Genomic DNA, 26,157 nt, shown 5'->3' with positions numbered 1-26,157 from the left:
GGAATGACTGGAACTGATCGGCTGTCGGACCCCCTCAGTCTAATAGGCACTGCTCATGCATTGTTGTTTACATCTTTGGGCAGGTTTAGTGGCATCTCTGAACAGTCAAAGGGACTGTGCCTGTGATACAATACCCACAGTCAACATCTGTCTTCAGGAGTTCTGGGAACCGGGGTGATAAACTTTTTTTGACGTGTGTATAAGGAATGGCAAACCAACGTTAATAGCATTTGTTGACATAGAGAAAGCTTTTGACAATGTTGACTGGAATACTCTCTTTCAAAATCTGAATGTGGCAGGGATATAATACAGGAAGCAAAATGCTATTTACAATTTGTAAAGAAACCAAATGACAGTTATAAGAGTCGATGGGCATGAAAGAAAAGCGGTGGTTGGGAAGGGAGTGAGACAGGGTTTTAGCCTATCACTAATGTCATTCAATCTGAATATTAAGCAAGCAGTAAAGGAAAGAAAAGAAAAATTTGGAGTAGGCATTAAAATCCAGGGAGAAGAAACAAAAACCTTGAGTTTGCTGATGACATTGTAATTCTGTCACAGACAGTGAAGGACTTGGAAGAGCAGTTGAATGTAATAGACAGTGTCTTGAAAGGAGAATATAAAATGAACATCAACAAAAGCAAAACAAGGATAATGGAATGTAGTCGAATTAAGTTGGGTGATGCTGAAGGAATTAGATTAGGAAATGACACACTTAAAGTAGTAAAGGAGTTTTGCTATTTGGAAAGCAAAATAACTGATGATGGTCAAAGCAAAGAGGATATAAAATGTAGACTGACAATGGCAAGGAAAGCATTTATAAAGAAGAGAAATTTGTTATCATCGAGTATAGATTTAAGTGTCAGGAAGTCTTTTCTGAAGGTATTTGTATGGAGTGTGGCCTTGCATAGAAGTGAAACATGGACAATAAATAGTTTGGACAGGAAGAGAATAGAAGCTTTTGAAATGTGGCACTACAGAAGAGTGCTGAAGATTAGATGGGTAGATCACGTAACTAATGAGGAGGTACTGAATAGAACTGGGGAGAAGAGGAGTTTTGGCACAACTTGACTAGAAGAAATGGAAATGGAAATGTCGTGTGGCCTGGTGCAGGTCTTTCGATTTGACGCCACTTCGGCGACCTGCGTGTCGATGGGGATGAAATGATGATGATTAGGACAACACAACACCCAGTCCCTGAGCGGAGAAAATTTCCGACCCAGCCGGGAATCGAACCCGGGCCATTAGGATTGACAGTCTGTCACGCTGACCACTCAGCTACCGGGGCGGACTGACTAGAAGAAGGGCTCGGTTGGTAGGACATGTTCTTTCTGATGCATCAAAGGATCACCAATTCAGTATTGGAAGGAAGTGTGGAGGGTAAAAATTGTAGAGGGAGACCAGGAGATGAATACACTAAGCAGATTCAAAAGGATGTAGGTTGCAGCACTTACTCGGGGAAGAAGATGCTTGCACAGGATAGAGTAGCATGGAGAGCTGCATTAAACCAGTCTTTGGACTGAAGACAAAAGCAGCAACAATAACAACAACAACAAATTTATAAACAGATGCATACTGGTACTTGTAATTGTATACTGTAAAATGAGTATTGTTGTGCAAAACATAGTTCAATTGCTATTATAATATGCTTGTGTGAACTTAGAGCTAGCGATTCTATTCTTAGATATCTACCTTTTGGCTAGGTGAGTAATGGTACAAAAACTGGAGCTAGTAAAGATTTCCAGTTCAATGAGTTTGTGTAATATTTCAAATTCTTCACAAGAAATACGAAAACAACTAAGAAAACTGTGTTCACATGACCATAGTTCCTTCCAAAGATTTTTATTAATATGGTATGATCACATTCTTTGTTTTCTCAAAGAGAGTGCAACTAAAAGCACAATTAGTCATCATCAGAATGACTGCTTATATTTACTGCACAGCAACTGACTCACTCACAACAAGCACCATTCAATACTGAATCGCTTAGCCTTGCCTATGAGCTGATTCACCATAGCCAATGGCTACACACACACACACACACACACACACACACACACACACACACACACACACAGAGAGAGAGAGAGACCCCCCCCCCCCCGCTCCTCCCCCCATTAGCTAAATAAGACTTTTTTTTATTTTATATAATGAGCAGTGTACCCTCCCATCCCATCTGGAAAGAAATAATGCCAATGTATAAGTGGGAATGATACATAAAAAATGGAAAGGTGGGAGAAGAAAAACTGAAAAATAAAAGTGATACACATGGGCTTCTCAAAATGTGAGATAGGAAATGGCTGAAAGGAAGGGAGGGAAAGGGAAGGGAAAATATGAAGAAAATAAAGGTGCAAAAAACAGTTGAGCGGAACCCAATTTAAGTTACAACTATGTACACGAAAAGAAGTAAAAATGTGTTGGATGAAGGGATAGTGGAAAAGGTAAACTATAGCCTATCAAATTGTATTCCAGAAAATGTCCAACAATTCTGAGGGTTTACTGGTGGTCTAATGAATGTACACTGATGTGCAAAACCGATGGACGAAAGTAACTTCCGCCTGATGTGCCACTGCTACATAACACAGTTCGATGAAATTTGGACTATACATTGAAAGAACTGCTACAGTATAGTACAGAAGGTAACTGAAAGAAATAAGGAATGAGATGAACAGATGTGACACTTTTATTCAAAGACAATAATTAAACTAAAGCCTCGATGATTCATGATGATCCCCTGGGCATCACAACAATTGGATATGGTTTTTAATAGGGTGTGTGATCTCACAATGGCAACAATATTCGTAAGGAGTTATTGTGATAGGACATCCCATTCCTCCACCAGTGCAGTTTACAACATGGTCATCGGTGCATGTGGACATGCTCCAAAATGTCTTTCCCAACAAGTGCTCCATGATACTTAATTCGGGGTGGGGGGGACTGGCAGACCAGTCTGTTTGCTAAATATCCACTCATTCATAGAGCTCCTCCAGTAGATGTGGTCATGCATTGTCACCCTTAAAAATTAAATCACAGTCAAATAGTCGAATGCAACCCCTTTGAAGATATATGCAGAGAAGGAGTACAGTGTCAAAATACCACTGGCCAGTGAGGGTGCTGCGTTCACAGACTAGGATGTTGGTACACCTATGCAACATTATGCCCCCCCTACACCACAACATCTGAACCACCAGAACGATCCTGTTTGGCAATGTTGGATATACCCTCATGTGGCGAGGGGTGGGAACATGTAATACACCCCGGAACATTGTCGAACATGATCATTTCAGTGGTCCACGTATTATTGGACAAGGAGGTGTTACGTTGCATGGGCACACTGACCGCTTAATTTCTTTGCACAGTACACTCACTATTCAACATTATTCAGGGTGCGTACATGGACAAGAAAAAAAGTTCCTGGATTTTTCCCTGAGTTCCCGATTAAAAACACACTTTCCTGAGTGAAAGCAAGTTTTTTCCATGTTAAATGACAATATACTCTTCCTTGGAGGGTAAAGCTTATCAGTTCTTTGAATGCTAAAGGTTTTATACACCAGCATAGAACTTCCAACACTTTAGGAAATGAAACCCAGCAAAAAAAAATGTGTTTCGGGAAGATCTTTGATACGTGGCAATGTTTACATTGCACATTTTCGTATTTTGAAAATATAAATATGAATTCCACTAAATACAGCTAGGTAGCTTCTGAAGCACTGAAATCCAGATTGCAATGTGCTTTGTCTGCCAATCATAGCTCATGTCATTTGATCTCGCCAGCCAATGACAGCAGATATTCAGGCCATAGGACATGTGATGAAGTCAGCCAATAGCAACATCACTGTTAAGTAGCGCAAACACACAACTAGGAAAAGTTAATGGTTTAAATTAATACACATACAGTACAGCTACAAGAAACACAACACAAATATGTCAGTAGAAATTTTAAACAATGGCATAAACGGCTGGTCTTCAGAGTCCAAAATTTTTCTATGTGGTTGACCTTCAAAGTGTTTGATAAGGGTGTTTTAAGAAATTCAGCTCACATCTTGCATAAATGGAAATTTACTTTGAAAGTAATGCTTCTAAAATCACCATTCACAATATTTTTCTGCAACCTGTTAAGGGCCCCACACATGCAGCGATCCGTTGAATGTGATACTGCCTATAATCAGTTGCTCGCCTTGAAACCCTAGACAAGAGATTTGCCAAGAAATTTCAATCAGAATTACAAACGTATCTGTGTCGAGAAGTTCTGCTACATTTACTGGCAGTTGCAGCTGATTTAGGTATCTTCAGGAATACTTGCAAAACAAATTAAAAAAAAAAAAATGAGAATGATAATTTATGAAATTTGTTTTGAATTCTTTCCTTAGGAACTGTAAGTTACTTTGCAGAATATATTAAATTTTTCACTGATGTCAAATGGGGTGAGTACATCGCTCCAGTGTGCTAATGCAATTCATTTTATGTTTATTAGTTCTCAATTTCTTTTTATTCATTAGTCTTATAATTTAATTGAAAATATTTAGACAATTTACTCGATGAGTCCATAGAGATGTTGTCAATAGCAGCACTGCTGATTACCATAAGTCATACTGGAAAGCCATTCATGAATGACAGCACATGTCAAATCACAGGACACACACAATTTAGCAGTCAGGGCGGGTGGGATAACCATGAGAGTGCTCCTGCTGTCATACGAAATTGCACCCCAGACCATAACTCCAGGTGTAGGTCCAATGTGTGTAGCATGCAAACAGGAAATCAACGGAAGATGAAGTAAATGAGGTGATAAAGACCTGGGGGGGGGGGGGGGGGGGGGGAAGAGAGAGAGAGAGAGAGAGAGAGAAGAAGAAGAAGAAGCTAAGAATAAATATGTTGTAGCCGTAATGGTGAACATCGCCGAGGCTTTCAATCACTTATGGTGACCAGCACTTTATAACCGCCTGAGGGACTTTGACTGCCCATAAGCATTACACAACTGTTAAGAACTATTTTCAAAACAGAGAAACAACTCTGCCATACCCAGGTACATGTCAATGACCTGATGATCCTTGTGAAGGGAAGTTCCAGAGGCAACCTGGAAGTTTGATGGAACATAGTCCTTCAACAATTACCTTAGTGTTACCAAGGAGTTAAATTGCCTTTTGAGCCTGAAAAGACCCTGTACGTGTTGATAAATGGAAACTTTTAAGAGGGAAAGTCATGAAATTAAGCAACAGGTCCACAAAGAGAAACGCAGTCACCATATAAGTGGGCAATTTCTTAGCCAAGTGACAATATTATAGTGCATATATTGAAGAAATGAGCAACAGATGCAGGAACATGATGAACAAAATTATTAGTCTAGTCAGTTATGATTTAAATACCATTGCAAACAATAAGAACATGTTGTAATGCTAACCTAACTGCAATAATTGGATATTGTGCAAGTTCTTGGGTCCACAGACTACTACTCTTAACACCAGCAAAGGTAGTTAACAGGATGCAACATGGAATGCTTCCACATCTACATGACTACATTGCATTCCACATATAAACGCCTGACAATGGGTTCATCGATCCTCTTTCACACTATTTCTCTACTGTTCGCTTGAACATCAAATGGGGAAAAAAGGAGCACTTAAATTTTTCTATGCAAACTCTGATTTATTTTATTACGATGATCATTTCTCCCTATGTAGGTGGGTGTCAACAGAATATTTTCACATTTGGAGGAGAAATATGGTGATTGAAATGTTGTGAAAAGATATTCCTGCAACAAAAATTACTTTTGTTTTAATGATTGCCATCCCAACTTGTACATCGTATCCATTTCATGATACAACACAATGAGCTGCCATTCTTTGAAATTTTTTGATGTCCTCCATCAATCCCGTCTGGTAAGGATTCCATACCACACAACAGTACTGTAGCAGATGACGGAAAAGCTTAGTGTAAGCAGTCACTATGGTAGACCTGTTGCATATTTTAAGTGTTTTGCCAATAAAAGTAAATCTTTGGTTCATCTTCCCTACAACATTATCTATTTGATTGTTCCAATTTTTTATCTGTAATTGTAATATTCAGATATTTAGTTGAACTGACAACCTTTAAATTTGTGTGATTTACCATGTAACCAACATTTAACAGACTACTTCGAGAACTCATGTGGATTATCTCACACTCGTCATTATTTAGAGTCAATGGCCATTTTTAACACTGTCTTGTATAAATCATTTTGCAAATGGTTTTGATCTTCTGATGACTTTACTATACAGTAAATGAGAGTATCATCTGCAAACAGCTGTTCAGATATCAGTTAGTATAAATTGTGACTTTCTGACAAGAAACCACAAATCCAGTAACACAACTGAGACAATACTGCAAAGTTGCACAATTTGATTAGAAGCTACTTGTGAGGAGCAGTGTCATTAGTCTTCTGTAAATTCATAAATATGGAATCAACGTGTGATCCTCTGTAGGTAGCACTCATTAATTCATAAGGATAAAGAGCTAGTTTTGTTACATAAGAGCAATATTTTCTGAATCCACACTGATTGTGTGTCAATACATTGTTTTCTTTGAGGTAATTCATAATGTTCGAAAACAGTGTATTTTCCAAAATCCTTCTGCAAATCAACATCAATGATATGGGTCTGTAGCTCAGCAGATACTTCTATTTCCTTTCCTGAATATTGGTCTGACCTGCGAAACTATCTAGCCTTTAGGTACTAATTTTTCATAGAGCAAGCAGTTTTATATGATTGCTAAGTATGGAGCTATTACATCAGTGTACTCTGAATGGAACACAACTGGTATACAATCTGGACTGTAAGACTTGGCTTTATTAAATAATTTAAGCTGCTTCAGTACACCAAGGATATCTGCTTCTCAGTTAGTCATGTCAGTAGCTATTCTTACTTCAAGTTTTGGAATGTTTACTTTGTCTTCTTTGGTGAACAAATTTCAGAAAACTACTTCAGCTGATGAGAGCTTTTCGTACTGTGTCAACTGAGGCATTGCAAGTAATATCTCGAATACGTCCACTCGGACCTCCAGATACAGAAGAAAGTGGCAATGTATTGGCTGAAGAAACAAAAATACCATAAATCACTAAATTATAAGGAAAACGGTATGCAAGCAAGCAGCAAATTCACAATCTGACCCTCCACCTGTGACACATCTATGGTTTTGTCCCAAATGTAAAAATAAAACAATCTCTCTCTCTCTCTCTCTCTCTCTCTCACACACACACACACACACACACACACACAGGGAATGAGGCACCAGAATCCCTCAAGAGGCTTGACACACTTCTTGATGGGTTATGGGCCTTCCGACACCTACTACCCACTTAACTGCAGGTACATTTAGAGGTTTCTAAATGCACCTGCAGTTAAGTGGGCATGCCTGAACATACTCACTGGGGATGTCCACAGGATGCCAATTTTGCTGATACTAATCAGCAGCAGCAGCTGAACCGGCACAGAAGACTTGGTGTCAACAAGACACTCCTCTGCGAGGCAGAAAGGCAGAGGCTGGACAAAACTGTTGATGCTATTTCAAGAAAGGCTGGGGTAGTATGTTACATTACCAATCAACCCCCATCTAGTACACTGCAGTAGGTTGTGACAGAAGATTGAGAAGCAACACAGTGAAGACAGCTGAGGTCAACAGTTGTGGCAGATGAAAAGCTAACATAGCATGGATAGCAATCTGAACAACACCACTGCACTGTAAGCGTACCTGTAGGCAGTGTCTCATCACCCAAGGAAACAGATCTGTAGTGACTATAATCCTCACTGGCAACTCCTTCCACACCGGGAAGCTGTTCCCTGCAACTAAGAAACCGGCAGGATGTGCCTACGAACTGGGGAGCAGTGGAGTGCATTGTGGAATGTGGTAGATAAGCACTGTTTTTGTTATAATAGTGGTAGACGGATTTGATAGTAGGTGTAGGTTTTATTTATCAATAGTAGAAATTGCTATGGAAATGAGAAGCAGTGTTGTTTGGATGTAATAACACATATTGTATAATTAGTTTCTGAAGTACAGAGAGAACATTGCTGTTGGTAGTTATAATATGTGCATGAGTGAATACAGGCCATGTTTAAATTTTAAGTAACATGCTACGATGTAATAAATAAAAATCTCAAGCCCTGGTCTTCAAAAAATTTGACAAAAATACAACTGAATATTTTGCAGTGCTTGGAAATAGTATAGTATGAAGATATAAGAAAAGTATGATTTCCTTTATTTACTGATAAACCGTGTTACACAATTCAGGAAACAGGTCTAGTAAAGGGAGTTACACAGCAGTTAAATACAGGACCACACATCAGGTAGCCACTAGCAAAGCATTTTTATCCCTCTGAAGAAGTGCCAAAAATAAGTGCAGTATGGCCAATCTACTGCGAGACAAATAGAATGTTGTCATCTCTGAACAATGATGTATTTGCTTTTCATAGCAAAAAGCATGTACATAACAATACTACTGTGATAAAACAATTCATTGCTCAGAATGGTTATTAATATCTAAGATTTATCTTTTTTTTGCTGTTGTAATAGAAGCAGTAGTTGAAGTGTTATCAGTAATTATAAAAGATGAAAACAGAAGTAATACTTGCATCTTTTTTACATGACAGAAGCAGATGAAACAAAGGCTGTTGCTGCTGCTGCTGCTTAAGGGCTGAAGAGATTAAACTTCTACGATCACCAGCCTCTTATTTACCTTCTCCCCTCCCCCGCCCCAGAACAATCTATGTGCCCCATCTGTCTGCATCTACAGTTAATCCTAGGTGCAAGTGTGAAAACATTTTCGAAATGTTTTTATAGCAGGTATCTGAAGTGAAATGTGGGTATCAGTCCAATATTTACCCACTGGGATATGGGAAAAGAGGTAAAAATCATGTGCAGGCTGGCCAGTTCACCAGACCTCACAGTTAATCTGTGAAGCAAATATGATCCAGATCAGGCTTATTTCCCCGAATCCCAGAAGCAGTTTGTTAATGCACTCAGCTAACCAGGTGGATGAGGCAAAAAAGGCTAAAGGAGAATGTGACCAAGGTGATACTAACTGAGTCTTTTTCTAGACCAGGAAAGATGATGTAACTGTCAATAGAAAGTGATACAAGAGAAAATTTACATTGAGAGTGATGTCACAGCAATGACTCCAGCAGCTTTGCAGCTTGAGATATTAAACACAGCAGTTATGAGCATGAAATTCTGTCCTTTATGTGGCACCTTTCCATACCCATAAGTTGTTGCTAAATATAACCTCTGAGACACCCACACAAAAAAGCTTATGTTAAGAGTCAACACACACTACAATCAACATAACTCATTGAAAATGTCATCAGAATACAATGATGTACATCCTTTCGAACATGAAACCACAGAAACTGCATAGAATTGTAACATATCAGAATAGTAGTAATTGCTGATTTGAGCCCAGGTACTCCCTGTGAACTGTTAACACAGGATACATTCAAACAATATGTTCATGCCTATGAAACACCTGCATAGCAACACTGTTTTGTAGTTCACCATTTAGGATTCCTTTTTGAGGAGGAGGAGGAGGAGGAGGAGGAGATTAGTGTTTAATGTCCCGTCGACAACAAGGTCATTAGAGACGGGATTCCTTTTCAAGTCAAGTTCTTAATCTCTTTACATTAAATGGGACAACATACACTGCAATACTTCTACAGAGAAAAGAATTTTGAACTTTCTGGTATGAGTTAAAGCTTTGTGTGAAAAATACTTCCCCATTTATAAAGCAGTAAACATAATATGATCACACCAGTCTTGAGTTTTGGCATCCTGGAGCACAGATGCAATCTGGCACTGAACAAGAATGTTCACACTTTGGGACAAAAATGTAAGCCTTGATGAACAATTATGTTCCAATTCATTTATTAGCTACTATTTGCAAAACACCTTAATTTCATTTGTTATGTTTCTCTTCAATTCATCTCAACTTAAGAATTTCACTTATTTACACCAACATCCCACTGTGTCACATCCTAGTGAGATGTAAAAACCATCACAATCTTATTCATGAACTAAATGCCAAAAAGTGCCAGATATTGTGCTGGTAGTTGTATATCCCTCGTGTACAATACACTGAACCATGGACATTCATGCCAGATGAAGCTAGAAACTTATACCAACAATGTTAAACAGCTTATTCTAGCATTCACTGATACGTATAACAGAATCAATGAATAAATAGGTTAGTACACAATGTACTCGATTGTTAGCCATCCATAAACAAAATAAAAGAGATGAAAATTGATAACACAATACAATTGCAGGGCAAACTACATAACTGCCTAAGCTAAAGGACCTGATAAAACTACAGTGTAGGCTGTAACTAATCAATAGTAGAAATAAGGTAATTCCTGTGAACTTACCTCTATAGAAAAACAGTTGGAACACATGTAGAATAATCAGGACAGGAAAGAAAGCATTGAGATGAACATCAAATGCATAACCCCACTCAACATCCTGATCTCGACATGACGGTTTTATCATGTATCTGTTAGTAACAAACCTAAAAAAAAAAGAAATTACGATTTTGTACTTACAGTCTGCTATTACCCTACAATTTACAAAGTTGAAACCAACATTCTAAGACATTTGCAAAAAGAAAATGTGTTAATGTAGTTTATTTACATTTTTAAAACATTTGATCAATTCTACAAACAGTTTGAAATGTGAACTTATAATTACAAACACAATTACTATCACTGGTCACTAACTTTTTCATTTGAAAGCAAAAAAGATGAAGAACAACCAATCGGCAAGCAACAGACCATATTTAGAAGACCTGTGGTATGATAGGAGCCAGTTAGACACACTGCTTTCCTTTGCAAGTCTCTCACATGTGATACTGTACATCTGACATATGCACACGATACTTACAACTGTTTTGGCAGTAAACAGTGTTTCTAGCTGTGGAATAGCTATGGATGACAGGGTATGCCACCTATGAAATCCAGGAGGGAATGATTTTTCCACAGTCTACCTTGTCTATGGTCACTACAAGTACCACGAATAGTAGAAATTTCATACACTGCCTTTTGTTGTACTGGATTTTAATTGCAGATATGACAGGCCACAGTGTAGCAGATTATTAGCCAATTCAATGCTGTAAGAAGCTGCATTTGAGCAGCCATATAATTTAGAACAATCTATACTCGTTATGGGTTGCAGGAACCAGCAGCACACTTGAATAACTCTGATACATATATTTAAAAGACCACAGTGCTTGGCATGATCACAAAAAAACCATCACAGAATATTTTATAAAAAGGTAAACAAACCACCTGGCTTTTGAGTTGTGGTAAATCTTAGTACAGGTTAATGACAGAGGACAAGCGCATTGAAAAATATGTATGGTGATGCACCTGTCTTTTCAGTTTGGTGCAGTTCAGGCCAGTGGTGGTGGAAATTTTTACATGGGATGAATGGGATGCCTGATATGTTTGTTACTACCAATCACAAGGAAATGATACAGACATTTGCTGGCACAGCATGAGAACCAGATTGTCCACCTCAGCAACCTGTTTGAGATGAAAAAAAAGATACTTTCATCATGCTACTGTAAACAACTGGAATGTTCACATCTTGGACTGCAAAAACTGATCTGTCAAGAGCTACCAAGAATGCATGGATCATGTGTCTTGTCAAGTCATTGCCACAGCATGCATGTCAGAATTGTTATTGGGGTGACAGGGCCTGTCCTGCATTACTTTTTTTTTCCTAGCAAAACTGAATATGTGAAAGGGAAAATGGTCAAACTGATAAAATATAGCTTTCAGCATTATACATCATTAGCTGCTTTCATTATCATCATGATACCAAAGGTGGATTTTATAATTACATAATATCTGCTACTTCCTGACTAATCTGTTCAGTTTACAGCACAGGATTTCTCACTGGTATCTCTTAGAGCTACCACAGTGGAATGTTCCCAATGACTCATACAAGATGGCACGGCTTAAACTATCACAGACAACTGCTGTATCCATATCTTCTTCTTCTGGCACCAATGTTATAAGAACATGGGAGGATAGCAGTGTTTATTACTCAATCTGCTGGAGCTATGTCTGGACAGTATCATTTTAAAAAGAGAATGGTTTTTATGGAACCAGGGACAGTCAGGTTTAGCTGTTATTTCTGCGTGTAGGTCCCATATTTGTTCAGAACCCTCTGCAATTGCAGAGAGCTTCAGGTTGGTTGTCTGGCTTGATGGTTTAAAGGACCAAACTACTAGGTCCCCAGTCCCTTTGCCTTCGAACAAACAGGTCTGTATGACTGTAGATCAGAAGTAGCCTACTGCACAAAACTCAGGGGAAGAGAAAACCGAGATTTACTAACGTCAGCAAAGTTGAGGTAAAGGACAAAAAGAAGACAAGGAGGCAAAGGAAGAAAGGGAAGGAAGGTGCCTCATCTAGGGAGCAGCCGGAAGCCCCTGATAGCAGAGTGCAATGAGGGGACATACACCCCCCAGCCCCTGCCATTTAACAGAGGTACTTTACTCTGAGATTACCTTGGAGAAACAAAAAGATGAACAAGTCTTAACACACCACATGAAGGGGAGGGGAGGGGGGGGGGAGAAGAGTAAAAGAGCAGGTAATGAGAGGATCAGGATGGACCATCAAGCCCAGAAGGCTGCAGCCCAGTTTGGGCAGAGGCGCATATGAGTGTTCTGCCAATCCCTCAATGGGCTGATAAGGCTAAGCAGCCCTCCCTTAAAGAGCATGGTAAAAGAATGTGTCATAAATAAAACCTAAAAACCTAAGTCAGCTATGGGGCATCGTCTCCTAACACTAGTGGTAGGGAATCAGGGAGATTAAGAGTCTTCTGTAGGGTCGCTAGGTTGGGACAGCCCAGCAAAATGTAGACTTCCGTCAAACAAGAACCATGACAGTGGGGTGGGTCCTCACTACGGAGGAGATGACCATGAGTCAGCCAAGTATGGGCAATGCAGAGCTGGTAAAGGACAGTGGAGTCCTTGCGAGAGCCCAGCAGGAGGAACTCCACAGATTCGTAGTCTCCTTTATCACCTGTAGTTAGTTTGGTAAAGTCAGTGTGAGCATTCCATATTCCAGGCACCTAAAACTTGTCAGCGTAATACCAATTGGAGGTCTGTTTCCAGAACTCCAATCTCAAGAGTCAGTTTACTGGTAGCCAGTTTGGCCAGACTATCAGCAAGTTCATTCCCTGGGATACTGACATGGCCCAGGGTCCAGACGAAGGTCACTGTGCATCCACACTGTTCAAAGACATACAGGGAATCCTGAATAACAATGACCAAGGGATGGTGATGGTAGCACTGGTCAAGATTTTGCAAACTGTTCAAGTCGCTGTAGATGAAAAAGGACCCACCAGTGCAGGAATGGATATGTTCAAGAGCACAAGAGATGGCTACCACCTCCGCAGAGACAACACTGCAGCCATCTGGCAAGGAGAGTAGTTCAGTATGTCCTACATGAGTATAAGCAAAGTCTAGATGATTAGCAACCATCGAGCCATCAGGGTAGACAACTTCTGGATCTTGGGATGTGCCAAGGATGGAGAAAAACTGGTGGCGCAGGGCCTTGCGATGAACCAAGTCTTTCGGACCTTGTGATAGATCAAGACGAAGCTATGGCTGAGGGATGCACCATGGAGGTATATGGCAGTGGGTCTAGAGGAGATGCGAAAGAGGAAACAACTGAAGTGCAGAGAGGATAAACTGGATGCAGATTGCAACTGTAATCCCTGATTGAGACTGTCATTGCAGGAGAATGATTACAGTGTTTGGAAAGAGAAGACAGTAATTCAGATGCTTAGTGGAGCAGTGAATGAGAGTACCGTAACTGACCAGCTGTTGTTGATGCCTGATCTGCAATGGAGGGACCCAGCTTCCATGAGGAAGCTGTTCACAGATCTAGTTCCAAAGGTTCCTGCCGCAAGTCGAACCCCACAGTGGAATGTTGGATCCAATATCTGCAATGCTGAGGGCTGTAGGGAAGCAGCCTACTCACGCCGTAATAAATTCACATCAGTCTTTCCATTGTGTGCCAGCCAGTCCGCTGTAACTAGCTCTGACGTCATAAATGTTGCGCAATACCTTAAAAATCAAGTGAATAACCTAAAATGTTTCTAGCATGTCTGGAGTAATACTAAATTAATGTGTGTTGAATATCAGTTCGATAACTTTAGCCATTTTCGAAATTTGGACGTTTTTCTGTAAAAATCATTGGTGGAACAGAAAAGAGCTAGAGAATTCAAAATTTATAATTAAATTCATTTTTCATAATTATTTAATAAAAACAGTACTTTGGATTTCACAAATTAAAATTTTAGTGGAAATTCATGATTTTCTGGTTTTCGTCTCAAAACTTAAGGAAGCAAGATAGATTAAGTAGGCTAATAAATAAGGCTAGGATGTTTATATTTACGTAGGTTGGATATCCGCTATAACTATGAAGATGTGAGAAGTTTCATTTGAATACCTATAAAACTATAGCGATAGCGTATCTCCAAAGGGCCAGTTCAGAGCTCGTCTACTGCGTGCAGTGTAATTAAATTAATTCTCTCGCTCAAAATATTTAACTTAGCCACGTCAAAATTTTATTATCAATACTTACCCGCGTGCTGAATGCACATTTAAATTAAGAGCTTCATCGGCCATCAGCAAAAGAAGCTATGATTTATTAAGTAACTTAAAGTGGTGCATTACTAGCCCAGCGGCTAGTCGGGAGAGCCGATTTGATCAGGCGTTCCCTTAGCCGTCCGCACCGCGGCTTTATATATAAGAACGCTGCGCGAGGAAGAAAGGCCCCAGTTCTCTCCAGACGCTGAATAGCACGCCATCTGTGTCGGGAGTCACGTTGCTACAAACAGCCTCGGATGCCGTATTAAGTTACTCGAGATACGCGTAACCATGAAATCATTTTCGAGTGAAGTGTTAATTCTGGGTTGACTTTAATTATCAATCTTCAGTTTGCGTATTGTCGTATTTTCACGTGCCGCCGCGGGACAAACATTCTACCATTAGTTAGTGTGGCGTTTGATGAACCTTATCAAATTATGGCGAGCATTCATTTTAACATTTAATTTGGACTTTTATAGTTGCATCAGCGCATTAGACTCTGAACTGCTCTGTTAGTTAGGTTGTGTGGATTCTTTTGTTTTTCATCTGTGACTTTCAGAATATACTCAACTATTTTAGAAAATCGTTTTTGATTATAAATCCCGGACAATCTCCAAATTCCTCAGAGCTATAAGCTGTAACTATAAGTGTATTCTCAGATGAAGTGGGCACTAGGAATTCTAATTACAGGCTTCACGTTTTGCTAATCACTTTCTGGTTGCCAATACTGTAGTTAGAGAGCCAGTGTTGAGAACGGCAAACAACAGCATAAGTAATAGAAACATTAATATAACAACAATTTCTGCACCCGCCACCGCACATATGGTTAATCGGACGGGAAATGCAGTGTTTCTACATTCAAAAATTTATACAACAGTATATAACAATTAATTCTATCCGCCGCCCCACAGGGCGATGTCAAACTGTATGCCAGACACCCATAATCAAGGTGAGATTGTACCAGGGCTTTGTAAAGCTGCAGAAGGGTAGAGTGATTTGCACCCTAGCTGGTGTTACTCAGGCAGCAAATTGTATTAAGGTGCAGCCAGCACTTTTGCTTAAGATGGCAAAGATGGGGAATCCATGTCAACTGAGAATTGAAGACCAGTCCTAAAAAGCTGTGTGTCTTCACCACACTGAGTAGCTGGTCGTCGAGGTAAAGTTCTGGTTGTAGGTGAATTGTACATCGACAGAAGTGCATGACGTGAGTCTTGGCAGTGGAAAATCTAAAGCCATGGGTGACACCCCATGACTGAACGTTTTGTATGGAGCCTTGCAGTCGACGTTCAGTGACACCCACACCAGAGGAGCAATAGTAGTGGCAAAAGTCGTCAGCATAAAAGGAGGGTAGTACTGAGGACCCAGCAGCTGCTGCTAGACCACTGATGGCTACCAGAAAGAGAGGCACACTCAGTACAGAGCAATGCGGGCACCCATTCTCTTGGATATGGTGGGGGAGGAGGAGAGGGTGTAAGGGGGGGGGGGTATTGTGTATTGTGGAACGCACCAACTCAACCTGGAACTTACGGTGTGACAGGAAGTTCTGGATGAAAATTAGGAGCGCAACCCGGAGACCCCACGCATGTAACGTAGCAAGAATGTGGTGTTGCCATGTGATGTCATAAGCCTTTTGCAGGTAAAAGAAAATGGTTATAAGGTGTTGAAATTGGGCAAAAGCTGTTCAGATGGCAGACTCCATGTAAACCAGGTTATCAGCAGTGGAACAGCCTTGGTGAAAACCACCCTGGGACAGAGCCAGAAGACCCCGAGACTCAAGGAGCCAACACAGCTGCCAGCTCACCATGCATTCACACAACTTACAGAGAACATTGGTGAGACTTGTAGGGCAATAACTGTCCATCTCTAGATGGTGCTTACTCGGTTTCAGTACTGGGACAACGATGCTCTCTCACGACTGCAATGGGAACTCGCCCTCGCTCCATATGCGGTTAAAGATGGCAAGGATATGATGCAGACAACCCACCAGTAGGTGTTTGGTCATTTGGTTATGAATGCTGTCTGGCTCTGGGGCTGTATCAGGCCACTGGGTTAGGACATTGACTAATTTCCACTCATTGGATGGAGCATTATATGACTCGAGGTGGTGTGTAGCACAAAGTAATTGCTTTCGCTCCACCCACTGGTTTAGAACATGAAAGGCAGGTTGATAATTCTCAGACGCTGAGGCTTGAGTATAGTGCAGATCAAAATCTTCGTTGATGGCATATGGGCCAGTACAGACAGTGCCATTCAAGATAATACCAGGTACACCTGCAGGTGTCTGATATCCACAGAGACGTCTGATCGTAGCCTAAACCTGTAAAGGAGAGGCACGTGGTCCAATGGTTGAAACATAGCATTCTAGCTTTCATCTTTTTATTAGTGGCGAACCCAGGCATGGAGCCGCTTAAAGGCACTGAGGTGCTCCAACGATGGGTACCACTTGTGGTGTTGGAAAGTCCGCCTACGATCTCTAATGCCTCTGCAATTTCCGTGAACTACCAAGATCACGTCTTGTGTTTGGACAGGCTCGAGGAACAGGGGATTGCTAAATCAGTTGCAAAAAGAATGGTCGTAGTTGTGCTCTGGACTGCCTCATCGAAATCTCCATATGGTGGGGAGCCAAGGTCACGTCTTGAGAGCCCACCTGGGCACGTGACCAGGGGAGTGACACTGAGCGAGGGACAGGAAGATCAGGAAATGGTCACTACCACACAGCTCAGCATGGACCCTCCAGTAGATGGATGGGAGAAGACAAGGGCTGCAAATGGAAAGGTCAGTGGCCGAGTGTGTGGGGGTACCAGTACACAAGAGGCAAAGGTCAAGTTCTGCCAGTAAATTTTCGGGGTCTTTACCATGGCCAGTGACCATGGTTCCACCCCACAAAAAGGCTATGGTTGTTGAAATCACCCTAGATTAGGAAAGGTGGGGGGAGCTGAAAAACGAATGCAAACAGTATGCTCTGAGACACTTCACCATCGGGAGGGAGGTAAACATTGCAGATGGTAATATCCTGAAATCCCCTAACCCGAACAGCCACAGTCTCCAAAAGTGTATTAAGAGGCAAGAGTTCACTATATATATTGTCGGCACGTGCAAACTCCACCCGACACTCTGTCATAGGCAGCATGATCCTTATTACATCCCTGGTATCCATAGAGAGCTGGGATCTGCGTTATTAGAAACCATGTCTCCAGAAGGGCAATACAGAAGGCAAGTGAAGTGCTTAAAAGAAGATGTAGCTCAGCCACATCATAGAAAAAACTGCTACAATTCCACTGGAGAATAATGATGTTGATGTACAGTGAGGCCATGAAGAGACCATGGAGGCAGGTTATGCCTTTGGGTCACCTGCCGCCACTGGTTGAGGGGTTCTGGCATCAATATATATATAGGTTTCAGCTTCCATTATGTGGTGCTAACTGGGGCCTCAGGGGCTGCCGGAATCTCTGACTCGGCCACATGAGTGGTACAGGCGGGATCTGATGGCATGGGGGCATTGGTTGGTTGTCCTTATTGGAGGACTACTTCTTGTCTTTTCTCTCCTTAGAAGATTTCAACGATCATGAGAGCTTCCCTGAATCAGTTTCAGGTAAAGGTGATGATCATGGAGCTCTGCGAGCAGCAGTCTGTAGCTCCTTCAGCCACTGGCTTGTGCCTGGTTGTAGACCGGTGGAGACCTTTGAAGAAAGTGTATCGAGCCCTTCCTGGTGAGAGAAGCTGGAGGAAGGTGATTTCTCTCTGGCTGGGAGGTGGGTATGAACGTCTCTGGTGGGTGGGAAGCCACTGAACCCAAAGCAGGTGTGGGGGAAGCAGTAAGAGGGTAGCTCCCAACCATTACGGGGGCAGGCAGGGTTGAGCACCCCTGAGGGCCCACTGCCCATTGCTAAATGGGGCGACGTCATCGTAGCTGTAGCATACAACATTGTTTGACATGCTGGGTGTAACTGCTCGAACTACTACTTGGCCTCTTGGTAACCGAGTTGTCCAGAGCGTTGTATTCTTGTATTTTCTTTCCTCTCTGGAAAACAGTTCAATCTGATCAGCAGGGATTGGTTTTGGTTTGCTTTACGGCACAAAAAACAACTGGGGTCATATGCGCCCAAGTAAAAACTATAGAATACAAAGACACAGAGGCAATAAAAATGATTATACATCAGCCCCTATTGACATAACAGAAGGCTGCTAAAAACAGGCATGTGAAAAAAGGGCTAAAAGAGAGACCACACAGAAACGGAGGACCAATACTAAAAATGAAATGGCCTTCGCCATATTGCTTTGGAGGATAAAAAGTAAAACGCGGTCAACACCTCCCGCGTCATTTGCTAAAACAGCTGATAACTCAGACAGCAAACCCAAGCAAGAACGTAAACAGTTAAAAAATGGGCATTCCATCAGGAAGTGGCTGACAGTTAAAACTTGGGCACAATGTGTACAAAGTGCTGGGGTAATGCCACTTATCAAATGACAATGGCTAAAACGACAGTGCACAATATGCAGCCTAGTTAAAATGCCCTCCTCCTGGTGGGAGGGCTGAGAGGTGGTCGTCCAAGCCACTGGGAGAGGCTTAATTAGCCAGAGCTTATTCCCGTGAAGGGAGGACCACTGGCGATGCCAAAGGGACACCACCTCCTGACAGACGGCAACACAGAGATCATCGGAGGGTATATAGGCACACGCACGGTCTGAGCATCAGCAGCGTCCTTTATTGGCAGACTGATATGACCAGGAACCCACAGAAACATCACACTGGACCCACCAAGAGGGAGCAAGTAACAGTTCTCCTGAACCCGCTGCACTAAGGGATGGGTGATGTTCAGTGCACATAGATTTTGAAGGGCGCTGAATGAGTCTGAGTAGAGGACACAACTGAAAACATTGTGTTGCTAGATTTACTCCATGACCTGATACAGGGCGAAGAGCTCAGCTGTAAATAATGAGCAGTGTGCTGGAAGCCGATATAGATGCCAATGACAAAGGCACACCCGACCCCGTGGTCAGTCTGAGAGCCATCAGTATATACAAAGGTACAAACGCAAAGTTACATGCGAAGGTCGTGAAAATGAAGGCGGTAAAGCAAGGCTGGAGAAGTGTCCTTCAGAAGCAAATGAAGGCCAAGGATAACATGGGCCACTTCATGAAGCCAAGGTGGTGAAGGGTTCACACTAACCGGGAAAGTTGCAGGTAGTGTGAAGTTAAGCCGCTGAAGCAAGTGCCGAAAGCGGATTCCAGGAGGTAACAGAGAAGAGGGATGTGCCCCATACTGGCAAACAAAGGAATCATCAAAGAAGGAGGCATAGGATGGGTGGCCACACATGGCAGACAAACGGCATGCATACCTGCTGAGGAGAAAGTCACGGCGGGAGGCACAGGTAGTTCAGCTCTCATCTGGGCTAGTGTAAAAGATGCCAGTGGCCAAATGAATGCCACAATGGTGGATAGTGTTGAGACGGCATAAGAAGGATGGACTTGCAGACACAGAAACAAAGCACCCATAGTCTAGTTTCGAACAAACAAGGGACCAGTACAAATGGAGAAGTGTGGTTTGATCGTCACCCTAGGAAATACCATTGAGGAACCACGTACAGTGGGCTGCCAGGTAAGACACATGGGAGAACCAAGAGTGTTTCCTATGAAGCATGAGCCCAGGAATTTCGTACTTTCAATTAATGGAATGGCAACAGGCCCAAGATGTAAAGATGGCGGGAGAAATCAATTGCATCGTCAGAAATTCATACAGACTGTTTTGTCAGTGGAAAAGTGAAAGCCATTGTCGGTGGAAAAGTGAAAGCCATTGTCGATGCTCCAGGAATAAAGACGATAAAGACATCGCTGAAGACGTCACTCAGTGAGACAGGTCTGTGGAGAACTGCAAGAGATGGCAAAATTGTCAATAAAAAGAGAGCCGGAGATGCCTGGCAGGAGACAGGCCATTATAGGGTTAATGGTGATAGCAAAGACGATGACGCTCAGGACAGAACCCTGAAGCACAGCATTTTCTGGATAAAGGTGTCCAACAAGGCAGAACCCACATGCACCTTGAAAACTCAGTCTTTTAAAAATGCCTGAAGGAAACGGGGCAGGCAGCCACAGAAGCCCCACATGTAAAGAGTACGGAGGATGCCAGTTCTACAGCAGGTGTCGTACGCCTTCCCCAAATCCAAAAACACAGCCACAGTCTGGGATTTCCGCAGAAAACCATTCATGACATGGGTGGACAAAGTAACAAGATGGTCAACTGCAGAACACCACACTCTAAATTCACACTCTTCATTCGACAGTAAACTGTGAGTTTTGAGCCACCATACCAGCCAGGCATGAATCATACATTCCATCACCTTGTAACTGCAGCTGGTAAAAGAGATGGGGCAGTAGCTAGACGGAAGATTTTTGTCCTTACCGGGCTTAGGTATGGGCATGATGGTGGCTTCACGCCATCATCCGGGAAATTTGCCCTCTGCTCAGATGCGGTTGTACATGTTAAGCACAAAGTGCTTGCCCACAAGAGAAAGGGGCTGCAACATCTGAATGTGGATAGCATCTGGCCCTGAGGTGGAGGATTGGGTTGAACTGAGAGCATGCTCTACCTCTCTCTTAGTAAAGGTGGCATTGTAGAACTCACGATTAGGAGAAGAAGAGAACAGTATTGCACAAGCCTCCTCCACTTGTTCCCAATGAAGGAAGGCAGGGTGATAGTGGGAAGAGCTTGAAACTTCTGGAAAATGGTGGCCCAAGATGTTGGAGATAGTAATAACATCGTCTGCTACTATGAGACTGGCAATGGGGGAATGGATCTTGGTCCCAGAGAGCCGTCTGAGGTTGGCCCACATGACAGAGGAAGGTGTGGAACTGTTAAAAGAACTAGTGAATGAAATACAGCTAGCTTGTTTGCTATCCCGAAGAACGCGACAACACTTTGCACGCATCTGTTTATAATGAATGCAGTTTGTAATCGTAGGATGACGGTTAAAAATGTGGAGAGCAAGTCTCTGTGCGTGAATTGCGTAACAGTATGCCTCACGACTAGGACACAATGTGGTAAAGAGGAAGTGCGAGGAACGGAACGTTCTTAAGGATAACATTTGTGAGATATTCCACCTGGCCATCACAACTGGGGAAATATTGTTCTTCGAAGGTCGACAAGGAGGACTAAAGATGCCAGTCAGACTTAGTAAGCTGTCATTTGGGTGCGCACGCGGATGGAGTAGGATTCAGCAAACAGACAGCACACAGGAAATGGTCACTCGAGTAGGTGTCAGAAAGAACGGACCACTAAAGAGGATGGGCAAGCTGGCCAGTGCAGAAGGATAGGTCCAAATGCGAATAGGTGTGCGAGGAGTCGGACAGGAAAGTGGGTGCTCCAGTGTTAAGGCAGAAGAGGTTATGAAAGTCAGCCAAGAGGGCACTTCTCTGACAGGTCCTGGGAGAACCCCAAAGGGGATGATGCACTTTAAAGTCACCGAGTAGAAAAAATGGGGGTGTTAGCTGCCCAATAAGCTGAAGGAGTCTGCCCTGGTGACACTGAATGATGGAGGGACATAAATGGCACAGAGGGAAAAAGTCAGGTGGGGAAGGAAAAGGCGAACTGCAACAGCTTGAAGATGGGTAGTCAGGGAGATGAGCTGAGTATGAATGTCATCCTGTATGAGCAGCATGACCACCCCATGATATGGAATGCTGACCTCAGGGGGAAGGTCAAAATGAATCAATAAGAAATTCGAAAGCTCACAGCAGTCATGAGAGCGCAATTTCGTTTCCAGAAGGCAGAGTACAAGGGGATGCTGTGATGCTAAATCCTCTTTGTGGAATCAAAGGCCGTGAATGTTCCATTGGAGGAGACTCACGATGAGGAAGAGACGTAGGGGTGTCACTTCGGCAGCTGCCGAGTAACAGCCTATGAAGAGTCACTATTACGGGGCACAGAAGCAGGAGGATCTTGGCCCATGCGGTCCACAGAAGCATCAGCTTGTGCAGTCAGTCTGTGGACTCCAACACTGAAAAATGGTTGGTGGTGCGCACTGGCGACACGGAGGCCGGCCGGGCTAAGATATCAGGTGGCTGCACCTTCAAAGAGGATATTCGAGTCGGCAAAGGAGAAGACCGTTTGGCATTGGTGGACTTTTTTGAGCCTTTCCAGTTAGAGGGAGACTCGGGTGTTGTTTGACTTGAGGGACATAAGAAGTTTTCACGGCAGTACTCCTCCTGTCCTTTCCGGCCTACTGGTTGTGTAGCTGGTGGCTTCGCCACTTGAGACGAGAGTTTGATGGTTTGCTGCAAAGGTGGACAGGGTATGGCGATGCTACCTTAACACTGACCCAATTGCATAACCTCAGAGCTGAATTGGAGGTTGTATGTCTGTGGCCATGTCCTGCATGAAGCAAGGGTAACAGGAACAGAACTATAGGTGCCAGATGGGAGAATGCAGGGTTTGTGAATAGCCAATAACTTGCGAGCAACTGAGTAAGGCACTTTTTACTTTACCCAGATCTCTTTAACAGTCCGCTCATCAAGATACACAGGACAATCCTGAGAGGAGGCGGCATGGTCGCCATTGCAGTTGATACAGCGGGGAGGAGGAGGTAGACAATCGCCCTTGTGTGCATCCCTACCACAGGTTACACCTTTGGTTGGATGTGGATAAGACTTTCCAGTGTGGTTATGACACTGGTAGCAAAATATCGTGTTTGGAATGTATGGCCAGATTGTGATAATTTCACAGCCTGCTTTGATCTTGGACACAAGCACCACTCTATAAAAGGTGAGAGACAGAGTGCGGGTGAGCACTAAGGAGGAATCAACCTTTTTCATTACACGATGGACAGCTATGACACCCTGATGAGAGAGGTAAGATTGTATTTTGACCTCAGACCATCGAGCAGCCTGGTGTAAATAACACCACCGGATGAATTCAAAGTTCTATGGGCCTCGTCACAAGCAGGGTAGCCATGAAGTGAGGTGGCAAGCAGTTGTAGTGCCTGAGAATCAGAATTAGTCTCCAAAAGCAAAGTGCCATTCTGTAAATGAGAGCAGGATTTCACAGGGGGAGCAATTGCATCAATTGCATCAAAGCCTTTCTGAATAATAAACGGATTTACTGTGGCAAACGACTTACCGTCTTCAGTATGTGAGACCACGGGGAACCGTGGTGCAGCGGTAAGGGTCTTTGAATCATTAGCCTCATTATGTTTATGTTTTGTAGATGTTGATTGACTCAATGCGAGGAAATCCTCCATGATCGCCAGTGTCTTTGATGGCACGCTCCTTCCAACACAAGGGGGTGCACCTGCCTTAGGTGATTGTTCACACCTCAGGTCGCACCTCCCGAACACCTGATATAGGGACCAATTGGCAATTTGGGAAGGTTGTACCTCAGGCAGTCACCCCTCTCTGGGCCTGGCCTGTACCAGGGGGTACGTGCGAACCCTACCTGTTGACCCAGGGCTGGGAATTATGCATTACCCAGTCAACTGCTACACGTCAGATGCATGGGCTGGCCTTCAGGAGCGCAAGGGAGGAAGAAGAAAAATAGGAACCTCAAACACCGAAGCGGAGGAACGAGAGGAGAAGGGAAACAAAGAAAGGAAAAGGAAGCAAAAAACATTGGTGAGACTGTTCTTATGTCAGTGACAGACAATGCAGACATTTTCCCCATGGTCAGGGAAAAAGAATAGTGAGAGGATAGACATGCAGCACGGAAGGGAAAATATGATGCAAAGGCTGGGACCCTGTGGTAGCCAAGCATTAACCTGCCAAAGAGTGGCAAGCCCGGGGGAGGGGGGGGGGGGGGACAGCAGGGAGAATGGTGCTTTCCACAGTTGACATAGATGGGGGCAGCTCCACAGGAAGTGTTCAGAAGTAGTGCTCATCCACAATCTCTACAGATGGGGCTAGCATTGCAATGCGAAGACATATGCCCAAATTTCAAGCACTCTAAGCACTGCATGTGGAGGGGGGCATACAGTTCCATATCACATAGGTATACCATCACCTTGATCTCTTCAGGCAATGAATTACTCTCAAATTCCAGGATGAAGACACCAATAGCAACTATATTGTCCTTTGGCCCCTAAGTAAATGATGGACAATTTGTACACCCCACTGCTCCAAGTTGGTGAGTAGCTCCTTATGAGATTGTAAGAGCAGGAAAATGATGTCCTGAACTAAATTTAGACTGTTATGGGGAGTAACAGTCACCCAACTTGTTACAAGTGAGCAGTGCCCGTGACCAGGTACCAGATGCCGTTTTCATCAAAACTGACACAATTTTCATTTTATAGATGACTGCCACTTCCCAAAATTTGTCTTCTAAGTTCTCCACAAAGAACATGAGCTTTGTGGCCAAGAATAAATCACCAGCAGTCCTAGTACAAACCAAATATTGCTCTGCTTGCTGCTTAGCCCCACATTCCTCCCATGGCATAGTGCAGGAAGGAAACATTTTAGGGCCGTATCTCTCTGTATTGAAAGAGGACTGTCCTTTCATAGTGACTGCTGCAACCGTATGGTCTCCAGTGGAAGATCCGTTCATCAGTTTCATGTGCAGCTGATCCACAACAGCATCACCCACTCCAACGGGAGTTCTCCCCATGGGCCTCAGCAACAGCTCCCTGGCCATAATCAATTGCTCGAAGTCTCCATGCCCCAGTCACAATGGGCACATAGTCCTTGGCATACACGGGGAATTTTCAGCTCAGGCACCAACAGTATGATCCCTGCATGGTCAGGGGGCAACCACTGTGCAGGTACTTGACACCCCCACCCCCACAATGGGATGGCTACCATGCTGGGTTTTGGGTGTATTACTATATTAAAGGGAAGGGTGCACAGGTGGAAAGGCACAAAGACAGAGCATGCACAGCATTGTGTGATCTTCCCTGCAAGACCCACACTTCTGGGGAATTTTGAAATCTGGTGGCAGGTCAAACCAAACAATAGGGACCATGTGTTTATTTAATGAAAAGTTGGAGAATACATCAGAAGTGGAACCTCGAGGTCTAATCATAAACCAGGTCCAAGCAGCGTCGGTGTCAAGAAAACCATCTGATGGAGAGGCAGAGGGGGAAAGGGATAGAGGAAGTACAGGAATGCTGCACAGAAAGTAAGTAATGCTACCTCCTTGGTAGCCAACATATACTCACAAAAGAGTTGTGAACCGATGAGGGGGAGTCAGGTTCAGGATTCTAGATCGTGGACAATTGTTGTCAAAGATGTGAACAGACAGGCTGGTTACTGGATATCATAGTACTGGTTTACATGAGTCCCCATGAGCATCAATTTCAGAAGGGTACCACTGAATACAACTCCCTTATTCCAATACACTGAAGTATGTGGTATACTTATGTCATTTACAGAAAGCTGTTCATGCACCTTACGCTGAAATACAGATGACATGAAAATATGAAATGCACCTCACATGCAAAATTCTGTTGAGTCATCAATTCTGTGCTACAATTGCTAACTGGCTATTGCTTCACCCAATTAATGTGACAAGGCACACTGCAGAGGAATGAATCTAGCAATACTCATCATAATTTGTT

General features: G+C 42.9%; 1 protein-coding gene across 3 annotated transcripts in view; it reads right to left on the bottom strand.

Moving 5' to 3' along the window:
* Positions 1-26,157, bottom strand: part of LOC126248850 (protein unc-50 homolog A) — a 97,586-nt gene that overhangs the window by 13,981 nt on the left and 57,448 nt on the right. For all 3 annotated transcript variants that reach the window (XM_049950278.1, XM_049950280.1, XM_049950277.1), the window contains exon 5: positions 10,389-10,528. In XM_049950278.1, the coding sequence (XP_049806235.1) occupies positions 10,389-10,528 (140 nt within the window). The remainder of the gene's footprint in view (positions 1-10,388; positions 10,529-26,157) is intronic.

This window comes from Schistocerca nitens, chromosome 3 (genome assembly GCF_023898315.1).
Source record: "Schistocerca nitens isolate TAMUIC-IGC-003100 chromosome 3, iqSchNite1.1, whole genome shotgun sequence".
Classification (NCBI taxonomy): Eukaryota; Metazoa; Arthropoda; class Insecta; order Orthoptera; family Acrididae; genus Schistocerca; species Schistocerca nitens.
Note: the sequence above shows the minus strand (reverse complement) of the source record. Positions and strands in the feature narration are given on the sequence as shown.